The 24,091-nt window shown below is 43.7% G+C and overlaps 1 protein-coding gene across 2 annotated transcripts in view; it reads right to left on the reverse strand.

The window, feature by feature from the left end:
* The window catches only part of LOC139277153 (ataxin-7), a 146,902-nt gene extending 126,048 nt beyond the window's left edge, over nt 1-20,854 (reverse strand). For both annotated transcript variants that reach the window (XM_070895226.1, XM_070895225.1), the window contains exons 1-2: nt 20,645-20,854; nt 20,383-20,451 (exon numbers count right to left, since the gene is read on the reverse strand). In XM_070895226.1, the coding sequence (XP_070751327.1) occupies nt 20,383-20,451; nt 20,645-20,810 (235 nt within the window). In that variant the 5' untranslated portion in view covers nt 20,811-20,854. The remainder of the gene's footprint in view (nt 1-20,382; nt 20,452-20,644) is intronic.
* Between the last annotated feature and the right edge of the window lie 3,237 nt (nt 20,855-24,091).

The raw sequence follows: 24,091 nt of genomic DNA on the forward strand, positions 1-24,091 counted from the left end.
AAAATGTAATACCTCCCACTTGTTGAAATTCATTTGCCAATTGTATGTGCATTCTGCAAGTTTATTAATGTCCTCGAATAATTCATTGCAGTCCTCTTCAGTATTGACGATAACCCCCCACCCCCAAATTTGCTGTCATCCACAAATTTAGAAATTGTTTTTTGATTCCAAATCGTTAACATAAAATGGTGAATAAAAGTGATCCCAGCACTCATCCTTGTAGGACCCCACTTTCCACCTTCTGCCACTGTGAACCCTTTACCCCTACTCTCGGCATTCGGTCCTGAAGCCTGCTAGCTATCCGTTCTGCTACTTGCCCTCCGACTCTGCATTCTCTAACCTTTTTCATTCGTCTATTATGTGGCATCTTATCGAAGGCCTATAGGAAATCTAGACAAATTATATTATTGCATTACCCTTTCACAGTACCAATGTACAGTAGGCACCTCAAAGCACTGGAGAAGTATTAGTAGTAGTATTCGGCTGTCCCTCGTATCAAGGATGACTTGCTTCCACACCAAAAATAGATTTCACAGGTGTTTCAATGAGAGACCTGACAATCTAGGTCCCGAACTACGTACTAAAAGGTGGAAGATACCCGTGCATGGATTCTTTTAACGTGGGATGGCCGTTGCACACCAGCCACCACACAGGCTTGACAGAGCTAGGTCTTGATCCAGTGGCAAGGGTTAACCAAGACGACTGGAGACCAAGCTCTGCTGCACGGACCTAATGCGCACGCATGCTCCTACTATCCATAGATCGCAGTGTGGGCTGGCCCATGCTACCCTTGGGCCCTCGCCTCTCCTGAGCCCCGAACCAGTACCACCAAAGTCGCCTCCGCAAATAAATTGGCAGGATAGGCATACCAACATCAGTATCTCCTCTCAGGCCAACATCGAAGCATTGACCGCGCTCAACCAGCTCCGATGAGTGGGCCACGTAGTCCACATGCCCGATACAAGGCCCTCGAAACAGGCACTCGACTCAGAGCTCAGTCACGGTAAGCGAGCCCCTGGAGGGCAGAGAAAACGCTTCAAAAACATCCTCAAAGCCTCACTGAAAAAATGTAACATCCCCACCGACTCTTGGGAATCCCCGGCCCATGACCGCTCAAAGTGGAGAAGAAGCATTTGGGAAGGAACCGAACACGGAGTCTCTTCATGGGGAGCACGCGGTAGTCTAGTACAAACATCGGAAGGAACGCATGGCAACCCATTCACCCGTCCCTTCAACCACCACCTGCGGTAGAGTCTGTAGATCCCGCATTGGGCTCATCAGCCACCTTAGAACTCATGTTCGTGTGGAAGCAAGTCAGCCTCGACTCCGAGGGGTCATGTATCCTACATGGCCACTGTTGGTACTATCACAAGGTGTGCCACCAGAGGGCACAACAGTGGGAGACTTGTAGGTTACCTGTACAGGTGTGCCTGGCCTAGTATAAAAGGCAGGCCACCATGTGTGATCCTCACTCTGGAGTTAGCAAATAAAGGACTACGGTCACTACAGTTCAAGTATAACTAACACACTGCCTCGTGAAGTCTTTGGGGTCAAGTTTCGGGCCGCGCCTAGAACGGCACAGCCCTGACATGGATGCTTGTTTTGCGCGACAAAAATCTACCTCGTAATTCTCGGGCTCCTTGCTGGTCTCTGGGAACTCGGCGCGGCACACAGACAGCAGCGGGGGGCGGAGCCACAGAGGCATGCCGATTCTGCAAGTGGAGGGGGGGGGGGCCAGGCCAAGTCAAATGAGGGAATGTCGTGCCGGCAGCCCTGCGTGTGCGCGTTGGAGCGTGCGCATTGGAGCGCGCAGTAGCCCAGAAACATTGGCACTCGGCCATTTGTAAAGGAACTTAAAGAAAAGTGCTGATTTGTCTCATAGACCTCTGGAAAGGCTTGGGATTGAATTTTGGTGATTTTTTGGTGTCTGAAGGAGTGCTTTTAGCAGCACTGTTGAATAAATCACCCGCTGAAATCAGCGAGTGCTGCTTTTCACTGCTAAACTTCCAGAACAGGTGCTGCATAGGTGCATGCAAATTAAGGGCTGTGTGTTTTGAAAAATAAGAGTGCCAATTCAATACAATAGAACAACGTCCACCAAGAACAAAGAATTTCTTGCTTGAGGAAGTGGAGATATTAGTCAACGTAACTGAGCAGAGATGGCAGGAGCTAGATACCAGCAACAGAGGTCGCATAAAAGTGCCACCTAAAGAAATGAAGAAACGCTGAAACCAAGTTGCAGAAGATTACTGTGCAGTGGTGCATACCAGGAGATCTGGAAGCCAGTGTAAAAAGAAATGGCACGACCTTGGTCAAGTAGTTAGTGTAAGTAATATTTTCATTTTTTAATGTAATCGTAATTGTAATGTGACTATCCGTATGTCCCACCCGGCAGAAAGACGCAGTCTTGAAAGTTATATTTTACTCTTTGCAGAAGAAATTGGCCCACAACAAAAGGGAAGCAACTCGAACAGGAGGAGGCATGCCCAGTCTGCATCCACTGACACCCTTGGAACAGAGGGTAGCTGCCATGATGAGTCGTACAGGGAGAAAAGCAATCAGTACAGCACAAGCTGGGCCCGCACGCGAGGAAGAGGGCAAGTCCTGAAAATGCATCGTGGGCCTTCAAATCAATCTGCTGCCTGGCCTGCTATGTGTGAGAGGACTCATGCCACCCATCCTGCCCCCTCCGTTGCTGTTAAACATTTGACTGTTCTGATATATTTCGCAGAACATGATGATGATGATGCCAACCGTGAAGATCCTGAAGATACAGAACAAGAACCAGTACAACCAGATGCGGACGATCCAGACTGGATGATGGCGGCGATGACTGAAATGTCTTCAAGGAAGAGCTTCCAAATTAATGTTTATGAGCCCCCATTAAGGGGCATCAGAGTTTCAACCCCTTGCATAGGTTCTGGTTCCACCTTCCATGGTTTTGATTCTGATGTTGCGGGTCCCAGTGGTGCTGGTGATATCATAGAGCAGTTTACACCCATTCACCCACCGTCCCAGCCCACGCCTCTCGCTCTCGTACTGCCGTCAGCAACACCGAGCGTCCCACCGTCCCAGCCTGCGACTCCCAGTGTACTGGTGCCGCGAAGCAGACCCAGGAAGAGGAGGAGATTGGAGACACGCTCTCCTGAGATGCAGCGTGTAACAGATGCGGCTCAGGTTGTGGCATTGGGTATGGAGACCAATGAGCTTACCCAATCACTCATCGGTAGCGTCAGTGCAGTGGGTGAAGGTGCGACAGTCCTGACGGGAGAAATAGCAGTAATGACACGGGAACTTAGGGAGGGAATGTCCGAGGGAGTGCAATCGATGGCACAGGCCCTCATGGAGATAACTGCTGCAATAAGGGCACACAGCCCCGCCAATCAAATGACACCCCCATGAAGAAGTGAACATTCACTGAGATGTGGATGAGAGATGGTTGCAGCCTTTCTTTGCTGCTTTTGTTCTTGATGTAGCTGTAGTAGCGTTTCTCACATTGAAATTGTTTTGTAAGTTTTGTAACTTTACAACATAATTGATCTTAGGGTTTTTAAGTGATCTTAGTGTAAAAGCTCTCACTTTTTGTAACTTATTTAATTTTACACCTAAAAGTGATCTTGAAGTTTAAGTGATCAAGTGTAAGATTTTTCACATTGAAATTGTTCTGTAACTTTACAAGTTTAAGTGATCTTAAAGTTTGTGATCTTCAAGAGTCATATTAAAGTGAAGTTTGATACAAATATTTTTATTAGTGACGTTAACTTGTCAATAAAATATTTTTTCATTAAAACTGAATCATGTTCCATTAACACAACACAATGTAGGAACAACTCCAAAGAATAAACATGCCCATGCGCAACAGTGGTCGCAGAACCCTCAGGCATCAGTAATTGAAGGGTTCACGGATGAGCTGTTAGCGCAGGGCTCGAGCAATCGTTAAAGGAGCACGATGGACGGCCCTCCTCCAACCTCGTGCTCCGGCATCAGGCACTTGCATCCTTTCCTGATCGTCGTTATCATCCACATCCTACTCTTCCAAAATACTATCATCATGTACTGGACCCTCATGTGAGTCTTCTGGTTCCACTACCAGCTCCTGCTGCCTCATGATGGCTAAGTTATGGAGCATGCAGCACACAACAGTGAAGTGACCGACAATCAGAGGAGATTATTGCAAGTGGCCTCCAAAATGGTCCAGGCATCGGAAACGCTGTTTCAATGTGCCAATGGTCCTCTCAATGATGCTGCGCGTCGCAATGTGCGCCATGTTGTATTGACGGTCAGCTTCTGTCCATGTCACACGTAAGGGCGTCATGAGCCAGGTGGTCAGGCCATACCCTTTGTCTCCCAGTAGCCAGCTCTGCCCTTCTGGCTGCTGCTCAAACATGTCAGATATAACGCTGTCGCGTAGGATGAACGCATCGTGGGTGCTGCCAGGGTATCTCGCATCGACTGACATGATGCGCTGCTTGTCGCCACACATGAGCTGCACATTGATAGAGTGGAAACCTTTCCTATTCCTGTACTGCTCAGAAGCCTCCACAGGTGCTCGCAAGGCTATGTGGGTACAATCAACGCAGCTCTGTACCTTTGGGAAGCCGGCAATCCTGAAGAAGCCCACAGCCCTCTCATGGATCGCTTGTGCGGTCATTGGGAAATTGATGAAGTCATTCCTTTGCGCATACAGTGCAGCCGTGACATGGTAGACGCAGGCATGTATTGCACGTTGAGAGATGGCGCACACATCTCCAGTTGTAACCTGAAACGATCCCGAGGCATAGAAGGCAAGTGCAGCGGTTACCTTCACTTCAACAGACAAGGCAGTTGGCGTTCTGCTTCTGGGCTGCAAATCTGCTCTCAGCATATCACAGGTCTCAACGACAACTTCTCTGCGGAAACGCAGCCTTTTGACACAATCAGCCTCGCTCATGTCCAGGTATGAGCGTCTGGCTCGATATTGCCGACGTGGGTATGGTCTCCTGCCCATCAGCCTACGGGCTATGACGTTCCTGGTGCGGTGAGCTCTAATTAATTCTCTCCTATGCAGTGAATTGCTGGCGAACCATTGCATAATCCGTGGTGTTGACAATGCAGCACCCATTCTGCAATTACAAATTTAAGTTTCAAACTGGCTATCTGTCTGTCCCTGTCTCTGGCCGAATGGCCTCAGCCTCCCTCGCAGCTCGAAGGCTGCTTGCTGTGTCTTCGGCTGCCGTCGAGCCACTGACGCCACCCGTGTCTCGTACATGGAAGGAAGGCCTGCCTGAAGCACCGCAGCTCGAAGGCTGCTGTTGCTCACACAGGTAGCAATATTCAATATTTTGTATTTGCTTTGTTTATAATTTTTTATTCGGGATGGCTCTTTATTTGTATAAGTAAAACTGTTGAATGCTTGTAAAATTTAATTACTCCTCCCCCCCTCGTTCCCAATGCCCGTTTTGTAGCCTACGCCTGATTTCTAAAGTGTAGGCAAGGTTTTTCTGAGCGTACAAAAATCTACACTTACTCCATTCTAAGTTAGTTTGGAGTAAGTTTTCACTGCCTAAACTTTCAAAACAGGCGCAAGTGGCCGGACACGCCCACTTTTGGAAAAAAAAACTGTTCCAAAATGAAACTGTTCTAACTGACTAGAACTGGAGCAAACGAAATGCCGAGAATTGCAATTTCTAAGATACTCCATTCTAAACCAGTTGCTCCAAAAAAATTAGAGCAACTCAGGCCGAAACTTGACCCCATTATTAGACCATCCAAGAACACAACACAACACAAGGGACTGCCCAAGAAGCAGCATTACCCTTGTCTACACTCTTACCTCTTCAAAAGAATTCAGTGGCGTTGGTCAAGCAAGACTTTCCCTTTTGAAAATCAATGCTGACTATTCATGGTTATATTTTTGGTTTCTAGATGTTTTTCTATTTTCTCCTTCAGTACGGATTCCAATTTAAATCAATATGTTAAAGCCGTTTATATTAGAAAACGCATCTAAAGAAAGGAGGCTATCACTTGTATTTTAGAGATTAAATATGTAACTATGTTCAAACAGCAGAGATTTAAAATTTGCTGACATTAGGTCATTGTGATGCTAAAAGTGGTAATAACTTTAGAGTTATGTAATTTGGGCATGTTCTCACTGGAAGAGAATTGAGAAACAATATGATTGCTGTTTTTAGGATTCTAAAGGGATTAGATAATGTAGACGATGATAGGCTGTTTCACCTTATCCAGAACAGTCAAACCAGAGGGGACATGGCCTGTGCTTGAAAGGGGTGGTGGGAGCGGGGGAGGGGAAGAAAGGCAGCATAATTTCAAAACTAATCTGCGGAAACAATATTTCAGTGAGCGAGCGGTCAATCTATGGAACAGGCTCCCTAGGGGAAAAAATGGAAGCAGTTAATACTGATTCATTCAAATGCAAATTAGAGAGATCTCTTTCAGAAAATAACATTTTGGGATACAAGTAATCGGAGATATGACATGCTGGAGAGGTGACTTTGGACCGATGGTTCCCAAAGCTCGCCAGCACTGGGGGTTTGTGTCATGTCTGGGTCTGCTGTAGACTAATTGCTAGGATTTGTCAACAACCCCATTATTATATCATGGGATGGTAGATGGCAATCTGGAAGGTCCATGTTTTTTCTCATCTAGCAATTCCTACACAATGAAGTGGAGTGATAAATCATTTGCTTTTGCAGAATCAGGAAAAAAAAGAATCAGATTCACAACTCAGTATGGAGTTGACTTATAAACCTACTTTATAAAAAGGTGGCATTATTGATTGAACATACTGTAGCATGCACTGACGAGATGCAAGTTCACACCTGCTATTCCCCATACAATAAGTTTGCAATCTTAAGTGAAGCATTTATGCAGCCATGGAGAAACTGCTGTGTTTGGGGGCGGGGGAGAGAAAGGAGAAGAGGAGAAAGACTATTAGACATTTCACCTCATTGACCAAAGGCAAGTGCAACCAACAGAAACCCTGGTGCCGTCTATTTGTCTGGCCGCTGAACGGAAGGGTGACATGGTTTGGTGTACCTGAATGAGCCAGATAACATTTGGACTACAGATGTTATATACATGTAGGTAAAAGTGAATGTAGAAAATCAATGCTAAGTCACCCAAATATTTTAACAACCAAAAAACATGATTGGTACCTTATGAGAAATTTAGAAAATACAAGTAAATTATTTCCATATATACCATGCCAGTAGTATAAAGAGAGTAGCATCAGTTAGCCATCACTTGTGCAGTAAATAAGCTAAACTAGTGCCAGTCCATGAAGTCACTCAGTGGGTCCCAGTTTATCTCCGTTCCAGATACTGTGTCTATCCCCAATCTAATTAATTTCAGTACCAAAGTTTCTCTATGGATTTTTATAATGGCTGACATATGCAGGTTATCTGAAATAATTTTAGAGTAAGGAGCATCGCAATGTAAAGTTCTTTAAAGCACAACTAAAGTAATATTTTTAGCCGATTTCCTTTTTGCAGGACAACATTTGAGCTCATCTGAAGGCAAGCAAGTTTGCTGAATTTTCTAAAAATAAAAATCACAGGAAGCATATAATCGGCCTAGTCATAACTAATCTATTATGCAAGAATCAGAATTAGTTAAGTATCAGACTAAGTTGATCTTGCTACTTTTAATAGCTATAGGTTTATGAAAGCCACACATATTTGGAAATACTGCCACATTCTGGAAGAATTCCACCATTCCAATGTGTAGCCTGCAACGTACGTGTGTGACCAGTTAAATCAGAATCATGATACATTATAATTACTGTTCTGCTGTACCATTCTCTACAGCTTTTCCTTTCATGAAACTGTAATAATGTCAGTGACCCACAATTTTCATCTCAACCCTAAAAACACTCGAGCAGCATTGCTGCACTCGAAAAAAAAGTCAGCAACACTCTAAATGTCCATCATCAAGGGCACCCCTTTCACAATACACTCTGCCTGTTGTAGTCCTTGCTGTCTGGTACCAGAAAAACTGCTGCTGGGAAGGAACAGCCAGAAGGTTACAGTCGTGGGTCAATGTGGCACTGACTCAGGGAAAGTATTTCCGACGAGAAAAAAAGCAACTTTTTACAACCATAAGCTTTGAATGGAATCATCATCATCATCATCATCGGCAGTCCCTCGAAGCGAGGATGACTTGCTTCCACGCCAAAAAGGGATGAGTTCACAGGTGCTTCAATGAAGGACCTAATATTCCAGATCCCGAACTACATCGTGAAGGGTGGAAGATGTCTGTGCGTGGATTTTTAAATGTGTGGTGACCGTTGCACAGCAGCCACCACACGGGCTTGACAGAGCCAGGTCTTGGTCCAGTGGCAAGGATTACCCAAGACGACTGGAGCCCAGCTCTGCTGCACGGACCGAGCGCGCACACACATATCGCAGTGTGGGCTGGCCCGTGCTGCCCCTGGGCCCTCGCCTCTTCTGGGCCCCAGATTCACACCTCTCCTGGGCCCCGGTCACTTCCCTCTACGGACTCTTGCCCCTCCTGCTGTGCCTGCCCGCACTGCAATCAGCGACCAGGCTTCGCAGCCGGCGCCCTCCTGCAGCAGCACGCGCTGCTCCCTGCAGTGGTATCCCGCCGTACGCTGCTCCCTTCAATGGCCCCGGCCTGCTGATGAATAAATAGTGAAAGCTTGTTTCCACTGTTTGGCAACAAGGGGACTTAGTCAGGATTATAACTACAAGAGGAAAGGGAGAAGCTCGATTTCCCCCCCCCCACACAGATGTTTGTTTGAACGTGGAATGCTTTGTCATATGTGGCTATTAACACACAGACTATAACCTTATTTATAAAAGGAATTGGCAAGTATCTCAAACAGAAGGGCCAATTGGCCTCCTCCTGTTGTGAGATGGGATGGGTAAACTTGGGTTCAACACGTAAATCCTTAATGGCTGTATGATGGGGGTGGAAGTTTGAATAATGGAATCTATACGGAGCAACTGATGAATTACAAGTACACGGTGGTACCTTAGTGACCAGAAAAGAGGTGCTCACCCTCCCCCTCACTCAGTGAATAATGGAAATTGCCAGATATTTGAGCCCCTCTCATTCCCCATATTTCATCTGACAAAGTGAGCTTTAAGCTATTGATTCCACCATGTACAAAACTAACCCCAACTCCCCACTAAAATTCCTATGGATAATCAAGAAAATATGCATCCTGCAAGTTGTGATATGTCCATTATTCAAACTTCCACCCCGCCCACTTTCCAAATATCATAGCCATTAAGGATTTACGCATTGAACCCAAGTTTACCCATCCCATCTTACAGAACAGGAGGAGGCCTTTTTAAATAATGTTATTGTCTGTGTGTTAATAGGCACATATGACAAAGCATTCCACATTCAAACAAACATCTATGGGGGAAAAAAATCTAGCTTCTCCCTTTCCTCTTGTAGTAATAATCCTGACTAAGTCTCCTTGTTACTGAATTGTCAAACAGTGGAAACAAGCTTTCACTATTTACCCTTTCAAAACACAGCAACATTTTGAAAAAAACCATGAGATTTCTCCTTAACCTTCTCGGATCCAGCGAGTAAAAATTTTTAAAAAATTTCAAACCTTTTCCTATAACTAAAACCGCTTATTGTAGTAGCTTTGTTATTCCCTCTCTGTGGTTCAAATATTCTTTCTATAAATCGAATGTCTAAAACTACACACAATACTCCAGCTGTGGCCTAACCACCATCCTATGATGCAAACAATCCCATTTACTTTTTAATGGTCTTTTCTACCCACTCTCATCTTTAAAGATCTATGTTTCTGGGCCCATGAATTAGTGTTCCTCCAATAAACAGAATCTTACTACTTACTGTATACTTCCTTTCCCAGTTCTCTTTCTCAAAATGTATTGCATCACATTTCTCTGCAATGAATTGAGTCTGCTACTTATCTGTCCACGACACAAACTTCCTGTATTCCTCCTCACATTTTGCAACCACAAGCTTCAGTATCAATTCTCATGTCCAAAGCATTTATTAAAACAGGACCCAGCACAGATCTCTAAAGCACACCAACTACGCAGAACCGGTCAATCTAAAAAACATCTATTTATCCCAGACTCTCTGTTCCCACCCCACCCCTCTCCCTAGTCAACTCTCTATGGACACAGATACATTCCCTTGAATACCATGTACCTTAACCTTCAAAGTAAGTCACTTATGTAATACTTTATCAAGCTCTTAAACTGACCCGCTTTTTACAAATCCATGCTGAATGTCCCTAATTAGCCCATGACTAAGTACTACCTTATTTTGTCCCTTTCTAATTTCATATCTCTGTACTGACAACGATCAGTCCACACTAAAAATACTCAATTATAGCTTCTATTTATTCCTGAAACAAGTGCATTACATATTTCACCCAATACAGATTTGTGCCGAAGCATGAACTTCAAACTGAAAGAAGCTCTGATCATGCAGCCTGCACCAGTAACAGACATTCCTCCCTATAAATCCGATACCCTTGCTTCAGAATGACAGAAAGTCTAGAGCCCTGAATGTTGTAGACTCAGGTAAGCCTGATCTCAATAGTACAGTAGTATTTACCAAGTGTTGCTTTAGAATCAGAATGCTACAGCACAGGCAATATATCCCATGAAGTCTACATCAGTTTTTCTCCATGAGCCAGGCATGCAACTTTCTTGCTTGCTCTCCATTTATTAAAATTGGTCTTGCATATCACACACTCTTTATTTGGGCATTACCATTTCAGTCAGGGTTCTAAGTGGCACCTTGATAAGAGTTTTCATTATTAAGTGAGCAGCAACTGTGTATCACATGGTCCCATCACATGTGCACACCTCTAGCACTAGACAAGAGCTTCAGAAACTAAACCACCATTACCATCATCATAGGCAGTCCCTCGAAACGAGGATGACTTGCTTCCACGCCAAAAAGGGATGAGTTCACAGGTGTTTCAAATGAAGGATCTAATAATACAGATCCCAAACTTCATCCTGAAGGATGGAAGATGCCTGTGCATGGATTTTTTTTTATTTTTTTAAAAACATGTGGTGGCCGTTGCACACCAGCCACCACACGGGCTTGACAGAGCTAGGTCTTGGTCCAATGGTAAGGATAACCCAAGATGACTGGAGACCAGCTCTGCTGCACAGGCCTAGTGCACACACATATCGCAGTGTGGGCTGGCCCGTGATGTAACCATCATTACATAGCTTCAGGGACTTTACACCCCAGGACAGAACCAATATTACAACCTTCCTGTACGTAATAGATACAGGTATGATTTATTATATATTAACGAAAAAATTGTAATGGACAAGGTCATAAAAATTTCTAACATCAGCCCACCTCAGAAAACGTGACATTGGACCTCCTGAACCCTCCATTGCTCCTTTTACCATATGCTCCCTACCGTGGAATTTCTCCCCCACACTAGATTTTTATTTATTTTTCCCCTCCTCCATTTTTAAATGATCTTACTTCAGGCCTCTAGGCCCAATATGCCACTCGCCAACAATCGACTCTCGCGTTGCAACAGTTCGGATATCATACCTGAAAAACCATCAGTGTTGCCTTTTGCCCTCCCCACTGATATTTTTCCCCTTCCTTACACTACTCCAACTCCCGCCCGCCCACCCATTCCCGAGTGAGAAGCAGCCTTCATATTTAACATTTATAATTTTTAATAATTAATTTATTATACGTTTAATTTTTATTTAATATATTCACATTAAGTCACTCAAATTTTAAATTAAAATTAATTGGAAATAATGCGCCTCAAATTCTGGCCTCACTGGGTCTGTACGAAGCCCGTCGAGGCCTCGCAAAAGCCGGTTTTCGGGGCGCGGTGCGCATGAACCGAAAACCGGCTTTCCCGATCTGTCTCTTGACAGATCCTCCACATTGCCGGGAGAAGGACATCCGTGCAGGAGATTGGGCTATTTGCTTAACTCATATCCAGCGAATGTCCTTCAAACTTTTACGCCTGGTGAAAGCAGGCGCATAGCCAACTCTTACCAGTGTAAGAGTTTTAAAACATAAAAATTAAATTTAAACACACGCTTTTATAGTTAAAAACCCTGTCCATTAAGGTAATTTTATTTTTAACACTTAAAACACATTAAAAAAAAGTTCAAAAAAATTTTTTTTTTTTTCTAAAACATTTATTTATTATGCTGCGTTTGGGTTTTTTTTTAAAAAAAGGGGTTTTTCTCCTTGATAGTAATGGGAACTCATACAAATGGAGTTCCCATTTTTATCAATCAGAATACTGCATCGTGATTGATTGTCCAGGCCCATGTGACTCCAGCTTGGACTTGCGTACCTCAATAGGCATCTCCCCATGTGCTGCACAGCAAATCTAGGTCTCCGACTGGGATCTTACCTTCCTCCGAGGCCACCAGGTACTTCGTAGATTTTTTTCGGGTTCGAGGTATTTGTATGAAGGAAGCCTCCGACCTCAATTTTAGACCCATGATTTCAATATTTCATTTGTTTGCACTACATACTATCTTGTATTATTTCTATCATTTTACAATGTTCCTTAAAAAAAAAAGAGACATTAGCGCTTAAAATCGAGACACAATGTAGGAGCACTACTGGAAATTAGTACCATATTAGCATCACAGGATCCAATGTAGTGGACAGCAGCATAGTCAACAGCTCCAACGGGTAGTTAATTCCTTCCTTCAAAACGTATTTAATTGGCTATAAAACACTTTGGGATGTCCTGAGGTTGTGATAGCATGCAATTTATTTCTTTCTGTCCCACTCACCATGGGAAATGGTGTGGGAGATTGACTCTTACCCTTTAATAATCCTCTTTCAAGCCTGTAGCTGATTCAATTTTAAAATAACTTATTTTTAAAAAACATATATAGTATCTTTCATGACCTTACGATGTCCCAAAGTGCTTTACAGCCAATTAAATACTTTTTGACGTGTAATCACTGTTGTAATGTTGGGAAACATTACAATGATTGCGGACTTCAACAAAGACTTGCGGCAAATATTCCAACCACTTGTGTAAAGAAATTGTTTTTCACCTCCAATTCTTTGATCATCTTAAATTTGTACCCGCTCCTTCCCATCATGCCAACCATTCTTAAAAAAAAACTACTGAACTTCCATGGCCCTTCATAATTGCTTATTCTGATCAGCTCTAGTAAAAAGATCCAACTTAGAACTCAAGAAAATAATAGGAGCAGGAGTAGGCCATACAGCCTAGAGTCTGCTCCGCCATTCAATATCATGGCTGATCATCAAGCTCAACTCTACTTTCCTGCCCAATCTCCATATCCCTTGATTCCCCAAGAGTCCAAAAATCTATATCTCAGCCTTGAATATACTCAAAAACTCAGCATCCACAGCTCTGAGTGAAGAAATTCCTCCTCATCTCAATCTTAAACGGCCTACCCTTATCTTGAGACTATGCCCCCTAGACACTCCAGCCAGGGGAAACAACTGCTCAGCATCTACCCCATCAATCCCTTTCAGAATCTTATAGGTTAAACAGCTTCCCACTGGTTCTGTAGTTTAGTTCCACTTCAGCAGGGAGTTTGTTGATTGTGAGGTGGAGCATGGCGGCGAGGAAGATTGAGAAGAGGGTTGGAGCGATGACGCAGCCCTGTTTGACCCCGGTCCGGACGTGAATTGGGTCTGTAATGGATCCGTTGGCAAGGATCACAGCCTGCATGGCATCATGCAGCAGGCGAAGGATGTTGACAAACTTTTGGGGCCATCCGAAACGGAGGACGATGCTCCACAGACCCTCACGGTTGACAGAATCTTATATGTTTCAATGAGATCACCTCTTATTCTTCTACACTCGAGTATAGGCCCTTTCTACACAAACTATAAGACAGCCCTCTCATCCCAGGAATCAATCTAGTGAACCTTCATTGTACTGCCTCCAAGGCAATTATATCCTTCCTTAGAAAAGGAAAGCAAAACTGTGCACAGTACAAGTGTGGTCTCACCAAGGCCCTGTACAATTGTAGCAAGATTTCCTTATGCTCATACTCCAACCCCCCTTGCAATAAAGGCCAACATGCCATTTGCCTTCCTTATTGCTCGTTGTACCTGCATGCTAGCTTTCTGTGTTTCTTGCACAAGGACACCCAAATCTCTTTGCACAACATTTAAAAAAAAGTTTCTCACCATTTAAAAAATACTCTTTCTATTCTTCCTACCAAATAAGCTCACATTTCCCTACATTATACTCCATCTGCCATCTTATGCCCGCTCACTTAGTCTATCTATATCCCTTTGCAGGCTATTTGTGTTTTCCTCAGTTTACTGTCCTACCTAGCTTTGTATCGTCAGCAAACTTGGATACGTTACACTTCGTCCCTTTATCATTAATATAGATTGTAAATAGCAGAGGCCCCAGCACTGATCCTTGCAGCACCCCACTATTTACAGCCTGCCAACCTGAAAAAGACCCGTTTATCCCTACTCTGTTAACCTATCTCGACAGCCTCCTTTCATAACTAATCCCTGGTAATATCCTAGTGGAACTTCATTACACCTTTTCCATTGCTTCTCTCTCCTTCCTATAATGGGATGCTCTTATTGCCACAGATAACACCAATAAAAGTCTCTGGGTTCATTTAGCATTCTCTTCTCTCTTTCCCCCCCCCTCCCTCCAGAATGGCATCATTAAATCCCCAACAGGACCAATGAGAACACAGGCCAGTATTTTATCATTTCAGTTAAGTTCAATGAATGATCGATTAAATGTTGCTAAACTATAAAATTTTGTATACAATATGGTTAATTAATCTCAAAGTTCTATTGGAGGAGTGAAATGGGAACTACCATTTATGGTGTAACATACACCATTTCAGTCACCTCTAACCAGGTGGTTTTACTTTCTCCACGAGGAATCAGAGGGCAATGTGTGTAAATTTGCATTGAGACACAGCATGTAAATCTATAGGATTTGAAACTGAACTATCAGATATGACCACAATGTGTTAATTTGAAATTCCTCTCGCCCCTATTTTGGTGAATGTGCTAACCTATTTAAGCACTGTTAGCTAATGCCTCTTAAAATAGAAGAGGAAATTCAGACATAGAAACATAGAAAATAGGAGCAGTAATAGGCCATTTGGCCCTTCGAGTCTGCACCGCCATGTAATACGATCATGGCTGATCCTCCATCTCAACACCATATTCCCGCTTTTTCCCCATACCCCTGGATGTCTTTTGTTTCTAGAAATCTATCTATCTCCCTCTTAAATATATTCAGTGACTTGGCCTCCACAGCCTTCTGTGGTGGAGAATGCCACAGGTTCACCACCCTCCGAGTGAAAAACACGCTAATCTCGGTCCTAAATTTCCTACCCCGAATCCTGAGACTGTGACCCCTTGTTCTAGACTTCCCAGCCAGGGGAAACATCCTCCCCGCATCCAGTCTATCCAACCCAGTCAGAATTTTATACATTTAAATGAGATCCCTGCTCATTCTTCTAAACTCTAGTGAATACAGGCCTAGTCGGTCCAACCTCTCCTCACACGACAGTCCCGCCATCCCAGGAATCAGTCTGGTGAACCTTCGCTGCACTCGCTCTATGGCAAGTATATCCTCTCTTAGGTAAGGAGACCAAAACTGCACACACTACTCCAGGTGTTGTCTTTGTACATGTGTACTTATTATCCCACAAAAGATCAAAGCCACACTTTTCTTTAAGTTGAGGCAGAAATTTAAATGAACAAAAAAGCTTGCATTTGTACAATATTGTCTCCCTAAAGTTGTGGAGCAACAGGGTGAGTATCAAGATGCAGGAAAAACAAAGTAGAAGTTTAAAGAAAAAAATGAAAAGTGACATTTTGCTATAAATGTTTTTTTTTTTACAATTTCCACCTCCAGAGTCTTATGATACAATATACATTCAATTCTCAAATCCAAAGAGAAGGTAAAATTGACAAATTTGGGGTGAACAAAAAAAAACATAAGCGCAAAATGATTGAACTAACAATTTAATGTTCTAACAGACGTGCAGGAGCACTTGTAAATCACTTCTCAAAAAGAACAGAGAAGCTAAAGAAAGAAAGTCAATAATTAACTTTGTGAAAAGAAAGTTTGAGACTACCAACATTTCCAGAACTTACATTTTGAACTGAATAGTCAGCAAGAGAAAAATACTTCATTATTAAGGTATTGAGGAAATTTCCAGATATACAAAGAACAGGAATGATCAACAAGAATAGGTATAATGTTTTAAAGATTTATTTTTGTTTTAATTCCTTCAAAATCTGATGGAAGAGTTTTAATATTAAAACTTGTAGTAAGTGAGCAAAGTCATAGAATAAATTCCTCGTTTGATGGAGGAAAGCCATTTCCATTAAACTACAGATACATAATTTAGAGGGTTTAAAAAAAAACACGACATTACTCTACAATCGGTTTCATCCAGGGATTTATGGGTTTGCTTAGAAAAGCATAAATCATGATTTGGATTCTTGATTTAAATCAAGAAGTTTTCCTGAAGCTTTACTAGTACCAAGGCAAGGGAAATTACCTTTCAGATCAACTTAAAAATAAAGCTCTTTGTTGAAATTATATTCATTCAGGGTTGAGATATTTGTTGGTGTGTGTTAAACCAAGGAGCTACTGAAAATGTATTTGTCTATTGAATTACTTTAGTCTGAGGTAAAAGACTTATCAAGAAAAGGTGATATCAGGGCTGGTTGGACTTGCTGCACACTATGTTATTGAATAAATTCTCCATTTTTAAACTCATCAGTGAAAGCAGCTGGGTGGGGGAAAGAGTCGGTAAGAGACCAAGGCATGCCTATAATATAAATTTGGAGCCACTTTTTTAAAAAAAATTAACACGTACCGATTAAACAATTACAAATTTCACAGTCGTAGTTCGACGTTGAAGGAATAAGTTATTTGACCTTCATTGCATGTACATTTTGCAATAGCTGGAAAATTAAAAGCAGTTGTAAACCTTGCTACCACGATTAAAACAACATACATTTGGACAAGTTGAGGAAGAGTGTGTTTAAACTTCCAAAACTTCTGGAAAAATCAGACCTTTCCGTGGCTCAGCCACCTATTTATAAACTGGATTATGGAATTTAGGATTCCCCTTCCTTCTCTCTTTCTCTTCCCCATCCCAACCAGAGTCTTGGGCTCGATTTTAACTAAGCACCAAGGAGAAAACTGTGGCTGTGGACCGGCCGTCCGTTATATACCTTGCACAATTTACTTTTAACTGCGGGGGGGGGGGGGGGGGAAGAAGGAGGAGAAAATCGGGTAGGTTGTACAACAGGCAGCCGATCTGCTATCACTAGGTTTCCCTTCCAGAAGTGGAAGTGAAACTCTATCCATTAGTGTTTTTATTTGTATCTGGTGTGTACAGATCTACCAAAATCTTGGTGTTCATAAAACACAAATGAAGTCAGTCAACCTAGGACCAATAAATAATAAAACAGATAGAGCCTTTTCTACTGCCTTCGAGTGTTATAAACTGTAAAACAACTGCAGTTCAGTATATACAATGTGTTTGGTTTCCTCATCAGTAAATGATATGGAATTATGGAACAGGAGGCAACTCTTTCCCCAAGATTAATGTAACTTTTTCTATCCAGCCACTATGTTGGCTATATTATTTCCTTTATAACAAGTGACTACACTTGAAAAGTACTTCATTAGCTGTAAAGCATTTTGCAACATCCCAAGGTCGTGAAAGGTGCCATACAAATGCATGTCTTTCTTTTCTACCAAAAATAAGCATCTGTACAATGTTACTTGATACTGAATGCAAAGTAACTGACTATTCAATATATTGTACGGATGTATATATAGGCAGGGTAGATAATATTACATGAATCTTATGGAAGAGAGTGTGTTGCCTGTTGCACCAGTTTTTCCCAGTGTCATTTACTGAACAAGGAATGCAAGCACGTGGGGAATCAGGGCAAATTCAGAAAACATCACAAATAGCATTTCAAATCAGAACTCAAATAATTTAAGGTTACGGTGTTTAATGACCATCCACAATTTTTAGGTATTTATCCCTTACAGTCGACTAATCCAATTAGTCAGGCTCTGGTGATCAACGAGTATACTCAAATCAGCAGAGACCCTTTCTGTTTTCAGCATTTTTTTAAAAAAAGTGTCAAAGGTTGATCTGGTCACATCCATGTCGTCATCACGACAAACTCTATACTCAGGGCTCTGATTGGCTGGAAGGAGGAGATAACAAATTTGAATTCAGTAAATTAAGCCATATTTTGATACTTGTTCCAGTCTCCGATATGGTTGAAAAAAGCCAGGAAGGGGACGAAATAGGATAAGAAAAAAAGTTAAGGCTATTTCCAAAGTTAGAGAATTAGTTATAGGTTCATTAGATAGGAAGAGGGACTAATAAATAATGAAGTAGACAGGAAGACAAGCCAAAATATTTTTAAATGTTATTTCAAATTGGTGCAAATGCTTTGTTTCTGTAGTCTATTACAGTAATAAAGCAACATGTCATTTTTCATAGCTATCTGTTCAGCATCATTGTGCACAAGCTAAAAGGTTAACCAGACAAGGGAGATGTCATTTCCCCAGATCCAACAATTGAGGAGCTAAATGCAGCAATGATTTTCATTTTCCAACATTTTAATTCCAACAAGACTCAAGTCATATCCCAGAGGATATGCAGCTATCAACATGAATGCTAAAACGAGACTCTCCCAATATACAATGGCATTTTTAAGCCCAAATGTCTGACTTTTTAAAAACTGCTCATCATTTATTATATCTTGCACTGACATTCTAACCTGGGAAAATCATTTGTGCTGCGAGCGACATCTTGCATCTATCCATTCATTATTTAAGGGTGGTGTTGCTATGGTAAAATGCCTAGCAAGACCCAATAAACATGATCTGTGTCTTACATAGGAGTGTGCAATGTGATAATTACCAACAGCATCTGATTTTACAGATTTAATCAAATGTAGCTACAAATAAAGCAGCACTAGAAAAGTTTGCATTGCAGAACAATTCCAGAACCTAATGAATGTTGGTAATTAGTAATGGAATACTATTTGCACTCAGTGTCAACAAAGCTCATATCAGGTACATCTAGCTCACTCTGAACTATCCCAAAACATATTTCAATCCCAACTCAAGAGCAAACCTATTGCACCAGTGCAACTTTTCCAATTCCCACACCAACAGTGTGGCCGCTTATCAAAACCAAATTGATGTTGAATTATGGACAGTTTGTGCCATGACTTCATACTCATCATCTTGGAAAATAGAAACAACTGTCCAAATTCATTTTACTCAAGACCTTAACAGCCAGCAGAAGAATCATGTATCAGCTTGGATGGATTCAAACCAAAGTCCCAAACAGTAAAAAAAAAGTTGAAATGTAAATATGGCCATATAGTAACAGAGGCCAAAAAAATTCACCAGCAGCATATTTCTACTTAATTTTAAGATATAATATTTCATCAACACCTGTTCTAAATTTAAATCTGATAACTTTTAGATTGAAGAACAAGGAATGCAAGTCTTTTGTCCAATTTCACTCCCTCCTAATTTAAAATGGCTGAAATTTCATTCAACACCAACACTTATCTGTGAACCATACACAGATTGGACAATGTCTAAACTATAGTACGTGATTCAAGAAGAGCATAGAAGGTAAAGTGGGTAAATTCACATCATAAATTTACCCAGTGTTCAGGCCTACCAGTTACAAATCAACATAGATGGTTACCATAATACTAGAATTTGAAAATGAGTTATGGTACAATTTAAGTTTGATAAACTGTAAATTTACAACTTTTCTATCTGAACTTTAAATTGCCCATATGCCATTGCAAAACAAGCTGGGGTAACAAGTTATTAACGGGATATTACTGATCCTCAGGTTAGTTTGACATAAATGGAAGCAAGAGGAGCTAAAACCTTCACCTCTTGAAACAGTGTAATTGTGTGATAAGCTTCTGCGGAATCACCAAAACCTAGCAGAACGTCCCACTTACAGTGAATTATTGTTGCTGATTTAAAGTTTCAATTGCTCCAAAAAAATACTACTATCTAGAACCACTCCCTCATTACCTGACAAACAAGATAGCAATTGAACCTTAACACGTAGATCAGGGAAAGCAACTTTTGGAAAATAGGAAATGGTTACTTGGGGGGAGGAAGAGAATGGGAACTTTGAACGTTTTTTTTGGGGGGGGGGGTCAACCAAGCTGCCCCACAACATTTGAGCAAAGCATGCATCCATGTACCAGGCCCCCCTCTCAGTGTAGTTGCTAGTGCCTGCGAAGCAGAGTCGCCAGCCCGCCAGTGTGCGGTAAAGAGCCTGTGCAACTCACACACACACAGAGACAGACAGGAGCAAAAACACAGCAAACTTTGGAGCCGCCACTCACCTTCCCGGCTCAGCCGCATGACCTCGCGGTTCTTCCCGCACTCCTTAAAAGTTTCCGCCGATTCGGTGCCTGTGTAACAATTGGACACATCAGTCAGTGGAGTTCAGTCACATAGTTACACTTGCCTTCCCCTTGCCCTGCGCCAGCACACGGCTCAGGCTCAGGCTCAGCCCCGCTCACCACACGCAGATAAACCTCTCCCCCCGCCCCACACACCGCCCGCCGTTACCGGGGCCCCCCCCCGCCCGCCCGCTGGGCTCACCGTCCGCCCCTTGCTGCTTGGCGGCATCGATCCAGTGGCTCCACGGCTGCCCCAGCAGCGCCTCCGGACTGGGGAGTCTCCGCTCCACAGTCGCCATTGCTGATCCTTCTTGCTGCCTGGCCGCTCTTCGGGCCGCGCTGACGTCAGCCTCGGCCGTTTCCGCCATCTTTTCGCTACATTGTGCAAGGGCTTTCCTTCCCTTTAAGGAGGAGGCGCTGCTGGCACTTTCTGTGACATTCTCTGCAAACACTTGCCTTGCCTTTAAGGAGGCGGCGCTGCTGGGACTCATCATCATCATCATCAGCAGCATCATCCCTCCATGGCAGGCAGTGCCCCCTCATCATCATAGACAGTGCCTCGGAATCGAGCTGAACTCGCTTCCCATCATCATAGGCAGTCCCTCGGAATCGAGCTGAACTCGCTTCCCATCACCATAGGCAGTCCCTCGGAATCGAGCAAGACTTGCTTCCACTCCTAAAGTGAGTTCTTTGGTGGCTGAACAGTCCAATACGAGAGCCACAGACCCTGTCACAGGTGGGACAGATATTCGTCAGGGGAAGGCATGGGTGGGGCTGATTTGCCGCACGCTCCTTCCGCTGTCTGCGCCTGATCTCTTCATGCTCGCAGCGTTGAGACTTGTGGTGCTCAGCCCCCTCCTGGATGCACTTCCTCCACTTAGGGCGGTCTTTAGCCAGGCACTCCCAGGTATCGGTGGGGATGTTGCACTTTATCAGGGAGGCTTGGAGGGTGTCCTTGTAACGTTTCCTCTGCCCACCTTTGGCTCGTTTGCTGTGAAGGAGTTCCGAGTAGAGCGCTTGCTTTGGGAGTCTCATGGCTGGCATGCGAACAATGTGGCCTGCTGGGACTCAGTAACATTGTGGATGGAGTTTTCTTCCCTTTAAGGAGGAGTTGCTGCTGGGATTTAGTAACATTGTAGGTCAACGAGTACAGAGGCGATAGGTATATGGGACTTGGTGCAAGTCAGGACACGGGCAGCCGAGTTTTGAAAGACCTCAAGTTTACGTAGGGTAGAATGTGGGAGGCCAGCATTCAGTGCGGTAAAGAGCCTGTACAACAGCTCTGAGTTAAGCAACGCCTCGATTTCAAAGTCACAAATGACATCCTTTGTGACTGTGACAAAGGTAAATTATCCCTCCTTGTTCTTCTTGGCTTGTCTGCAGTTTGTCGACCAGGCCAACATCCCCAGCATCGAAGTACTGACCACACTCGACCAGCTCCGCTGGGCGGGCCACGTTGTTCACATGAGTGACACGACTCCCAAAGCAAGCGCTCTACTCGGAACTCCTACACGGCTAGCGAGCCCAAGGCGGGCCGAGGAAACGTTTCAAGGACACCCTCAAAGCCTCCTTGATAAAATGCAACATCCCCACTGACACTTGGGAGTCCCTGGCCAAAGACCGCCCTAAGTGGAGGAAGTGCATCCGGGAGGGCGCTGAGCACCTAGAGTCTCATCGCCAAGAGCACGCAGAAACCAAGCGCAGGCAGCGGAAGGAGCGTGCGGCAAACCAGTCCCACCCACCCTTTCCTTCAATGACTGTCTGTTCCACCTGTGACAGAGATTGCAATTCCCATATTGGACTGTTCAGTCACCTAAGAACTCATTTTTAGAGTGGAAGCAAGTCTTCCTCAATTTTGAGGGGCTGCCTATGATGATGATGATGCAGCGTTTAACATGGTTGACCACTCAATCCTTTTCCAATGCCTCTCCACCGTCATCCATCTGGGTGGGACTGCATTCACCTGGTTCCGTTCTTGTCTATCAAATTGTAGCCAGAGAATCACCTGCAACGGCTTCTCTTCCCGCTCCCGCATTGTTACCTCTGGTGTCCCTCAAGGATCTATCCTTGGCCCCCTCTATTTCTCATCTACATGTTGCCCCTTAGCGACACTATCGAAAACACAGCGTCCGTTTCCACATGTACACTGATGACACCTAGCTCTACCTCACTACCACTTCTCTTGACCCCGCCACAGTCTCTAAATTGTCAGACTGCTTGTCCGACATCAGTTCTGGATGAGCAGAAACTTTCTCCAATTAAATATTGGGAAGACCAAAGCCATTGTTTTCAGTCCCCGTCACAAACTCCGTTCCCTAGCCACTGACTCCATTCCTCTCCCTAACATCTGCCTGAGGCTGAACCACACTGTTCGCAACCTTGGTGCCATTTTTGGCCCTGAACTGAGCTTTCGACCTCATATCTGCAGCATAACTAAGACCGCCTATTTCCACCTCCATAACATCGGTCATCTCCGCCCTTGCCTCACTCATCCGTTGCTGAAGCCCTCATCCATGCCTTTGATATCTCTAGACTTGACTATTCCAACACACTCCTGGCTGGCCTCCCACATTCTACCCTACATATACTTGAGGTCATCCAAAACTCGGCTGCCCGTGTCCTCACATCAAACCTGTTCACCCATCACCTCTGTGCTCGTTGACCTACATTGGCTCCCAGTTAAGCAACACCTCGATTTCAAAATTCTCATCCTTGTTTTCAAATCTCTCCATGGCCTCACCCCTCCCTATCTCTGTAATCTCCTTCAACCCCATTACACCTCAAGATTTCTTCACTACTTGTTTCCCTCTGCCTCTGCACTGAACGACTTCTCATCCTCGGTGATTTCAACCTCCATCTCAATTCATCATGCTCTCTCTTCTTTGAGTTCACTATCCTCCCTTAATCTCTCTGTCCATGTAAATTCCCCAACCCATATTCACGGCCACCCGCTCAACCTTGCCATCTCTCATGGCCTCGCTGCTCCCATCGTATCAATCGCAGATAAGGCCCTCTCTGACCACTTCCTCATATCACTCTCCACTCACGTCCCCTTTCCCCCCAACCCCAACCCTACCTTCTTCTGTGTTTGCCCCTGGAAAAAACTGTCTCCCAACTCTTACAGCGGCATTTATCAACTCCCAACTGTCCAGCCTTTGGCCCTCCATTCACCAGGACATTTCTGCAGCCACCGATCTCTTCAATCACTCCCTCACCACCATCTTTGATGCCGTAGTCCCTGTTAAAACAATTTATTTCTCTCACCCTGGCCGTTTCCCTGGTACAGCCCTGATCTTCGCTCCCTTAAGTCCAAGGGACGAAGACTTCAACTGGTTTAGCCATTCACCGTCAGATCTGGCTGGACCACATCAAGTATTATAGGATCCTGGTCTCGTCTACCAAAATTGCTCACTATTCCAGAATCATTCTGGAATGTAAAGATAAACCCCGGTTTCTATTCTCCACTGATAACCATCTTTTTAAACCACTTTCCTCGGTCTCCGCCCTCACCTCTGACAATGTGTGAGGAGCTCATGGACTTATTTGTCTCTAAAATTGAGACCATCTGTTTTGCCGCCTCTGCCTCTTCCCTTCTTTCCCCTAGCCTACCAGGCCAAATCTCCTCTAAGGGTCCCCCCTGCCCTAGCAC

Source organism: Pristiophorus japonicus, chromosome 12 (assembly GCF_044704955.1).
Source record: "Pristiophorus japonicus isolate sPriJap1 chromosome 12, sPriJap1.hap1, whole genome shotgun sequence".
Lineage (NCBI taxonomy): Eukaryota > Metazoa > Chordata > Chondrichthyes > Pristiophoridae > Pristiophorus > Pristiophorus japonicus.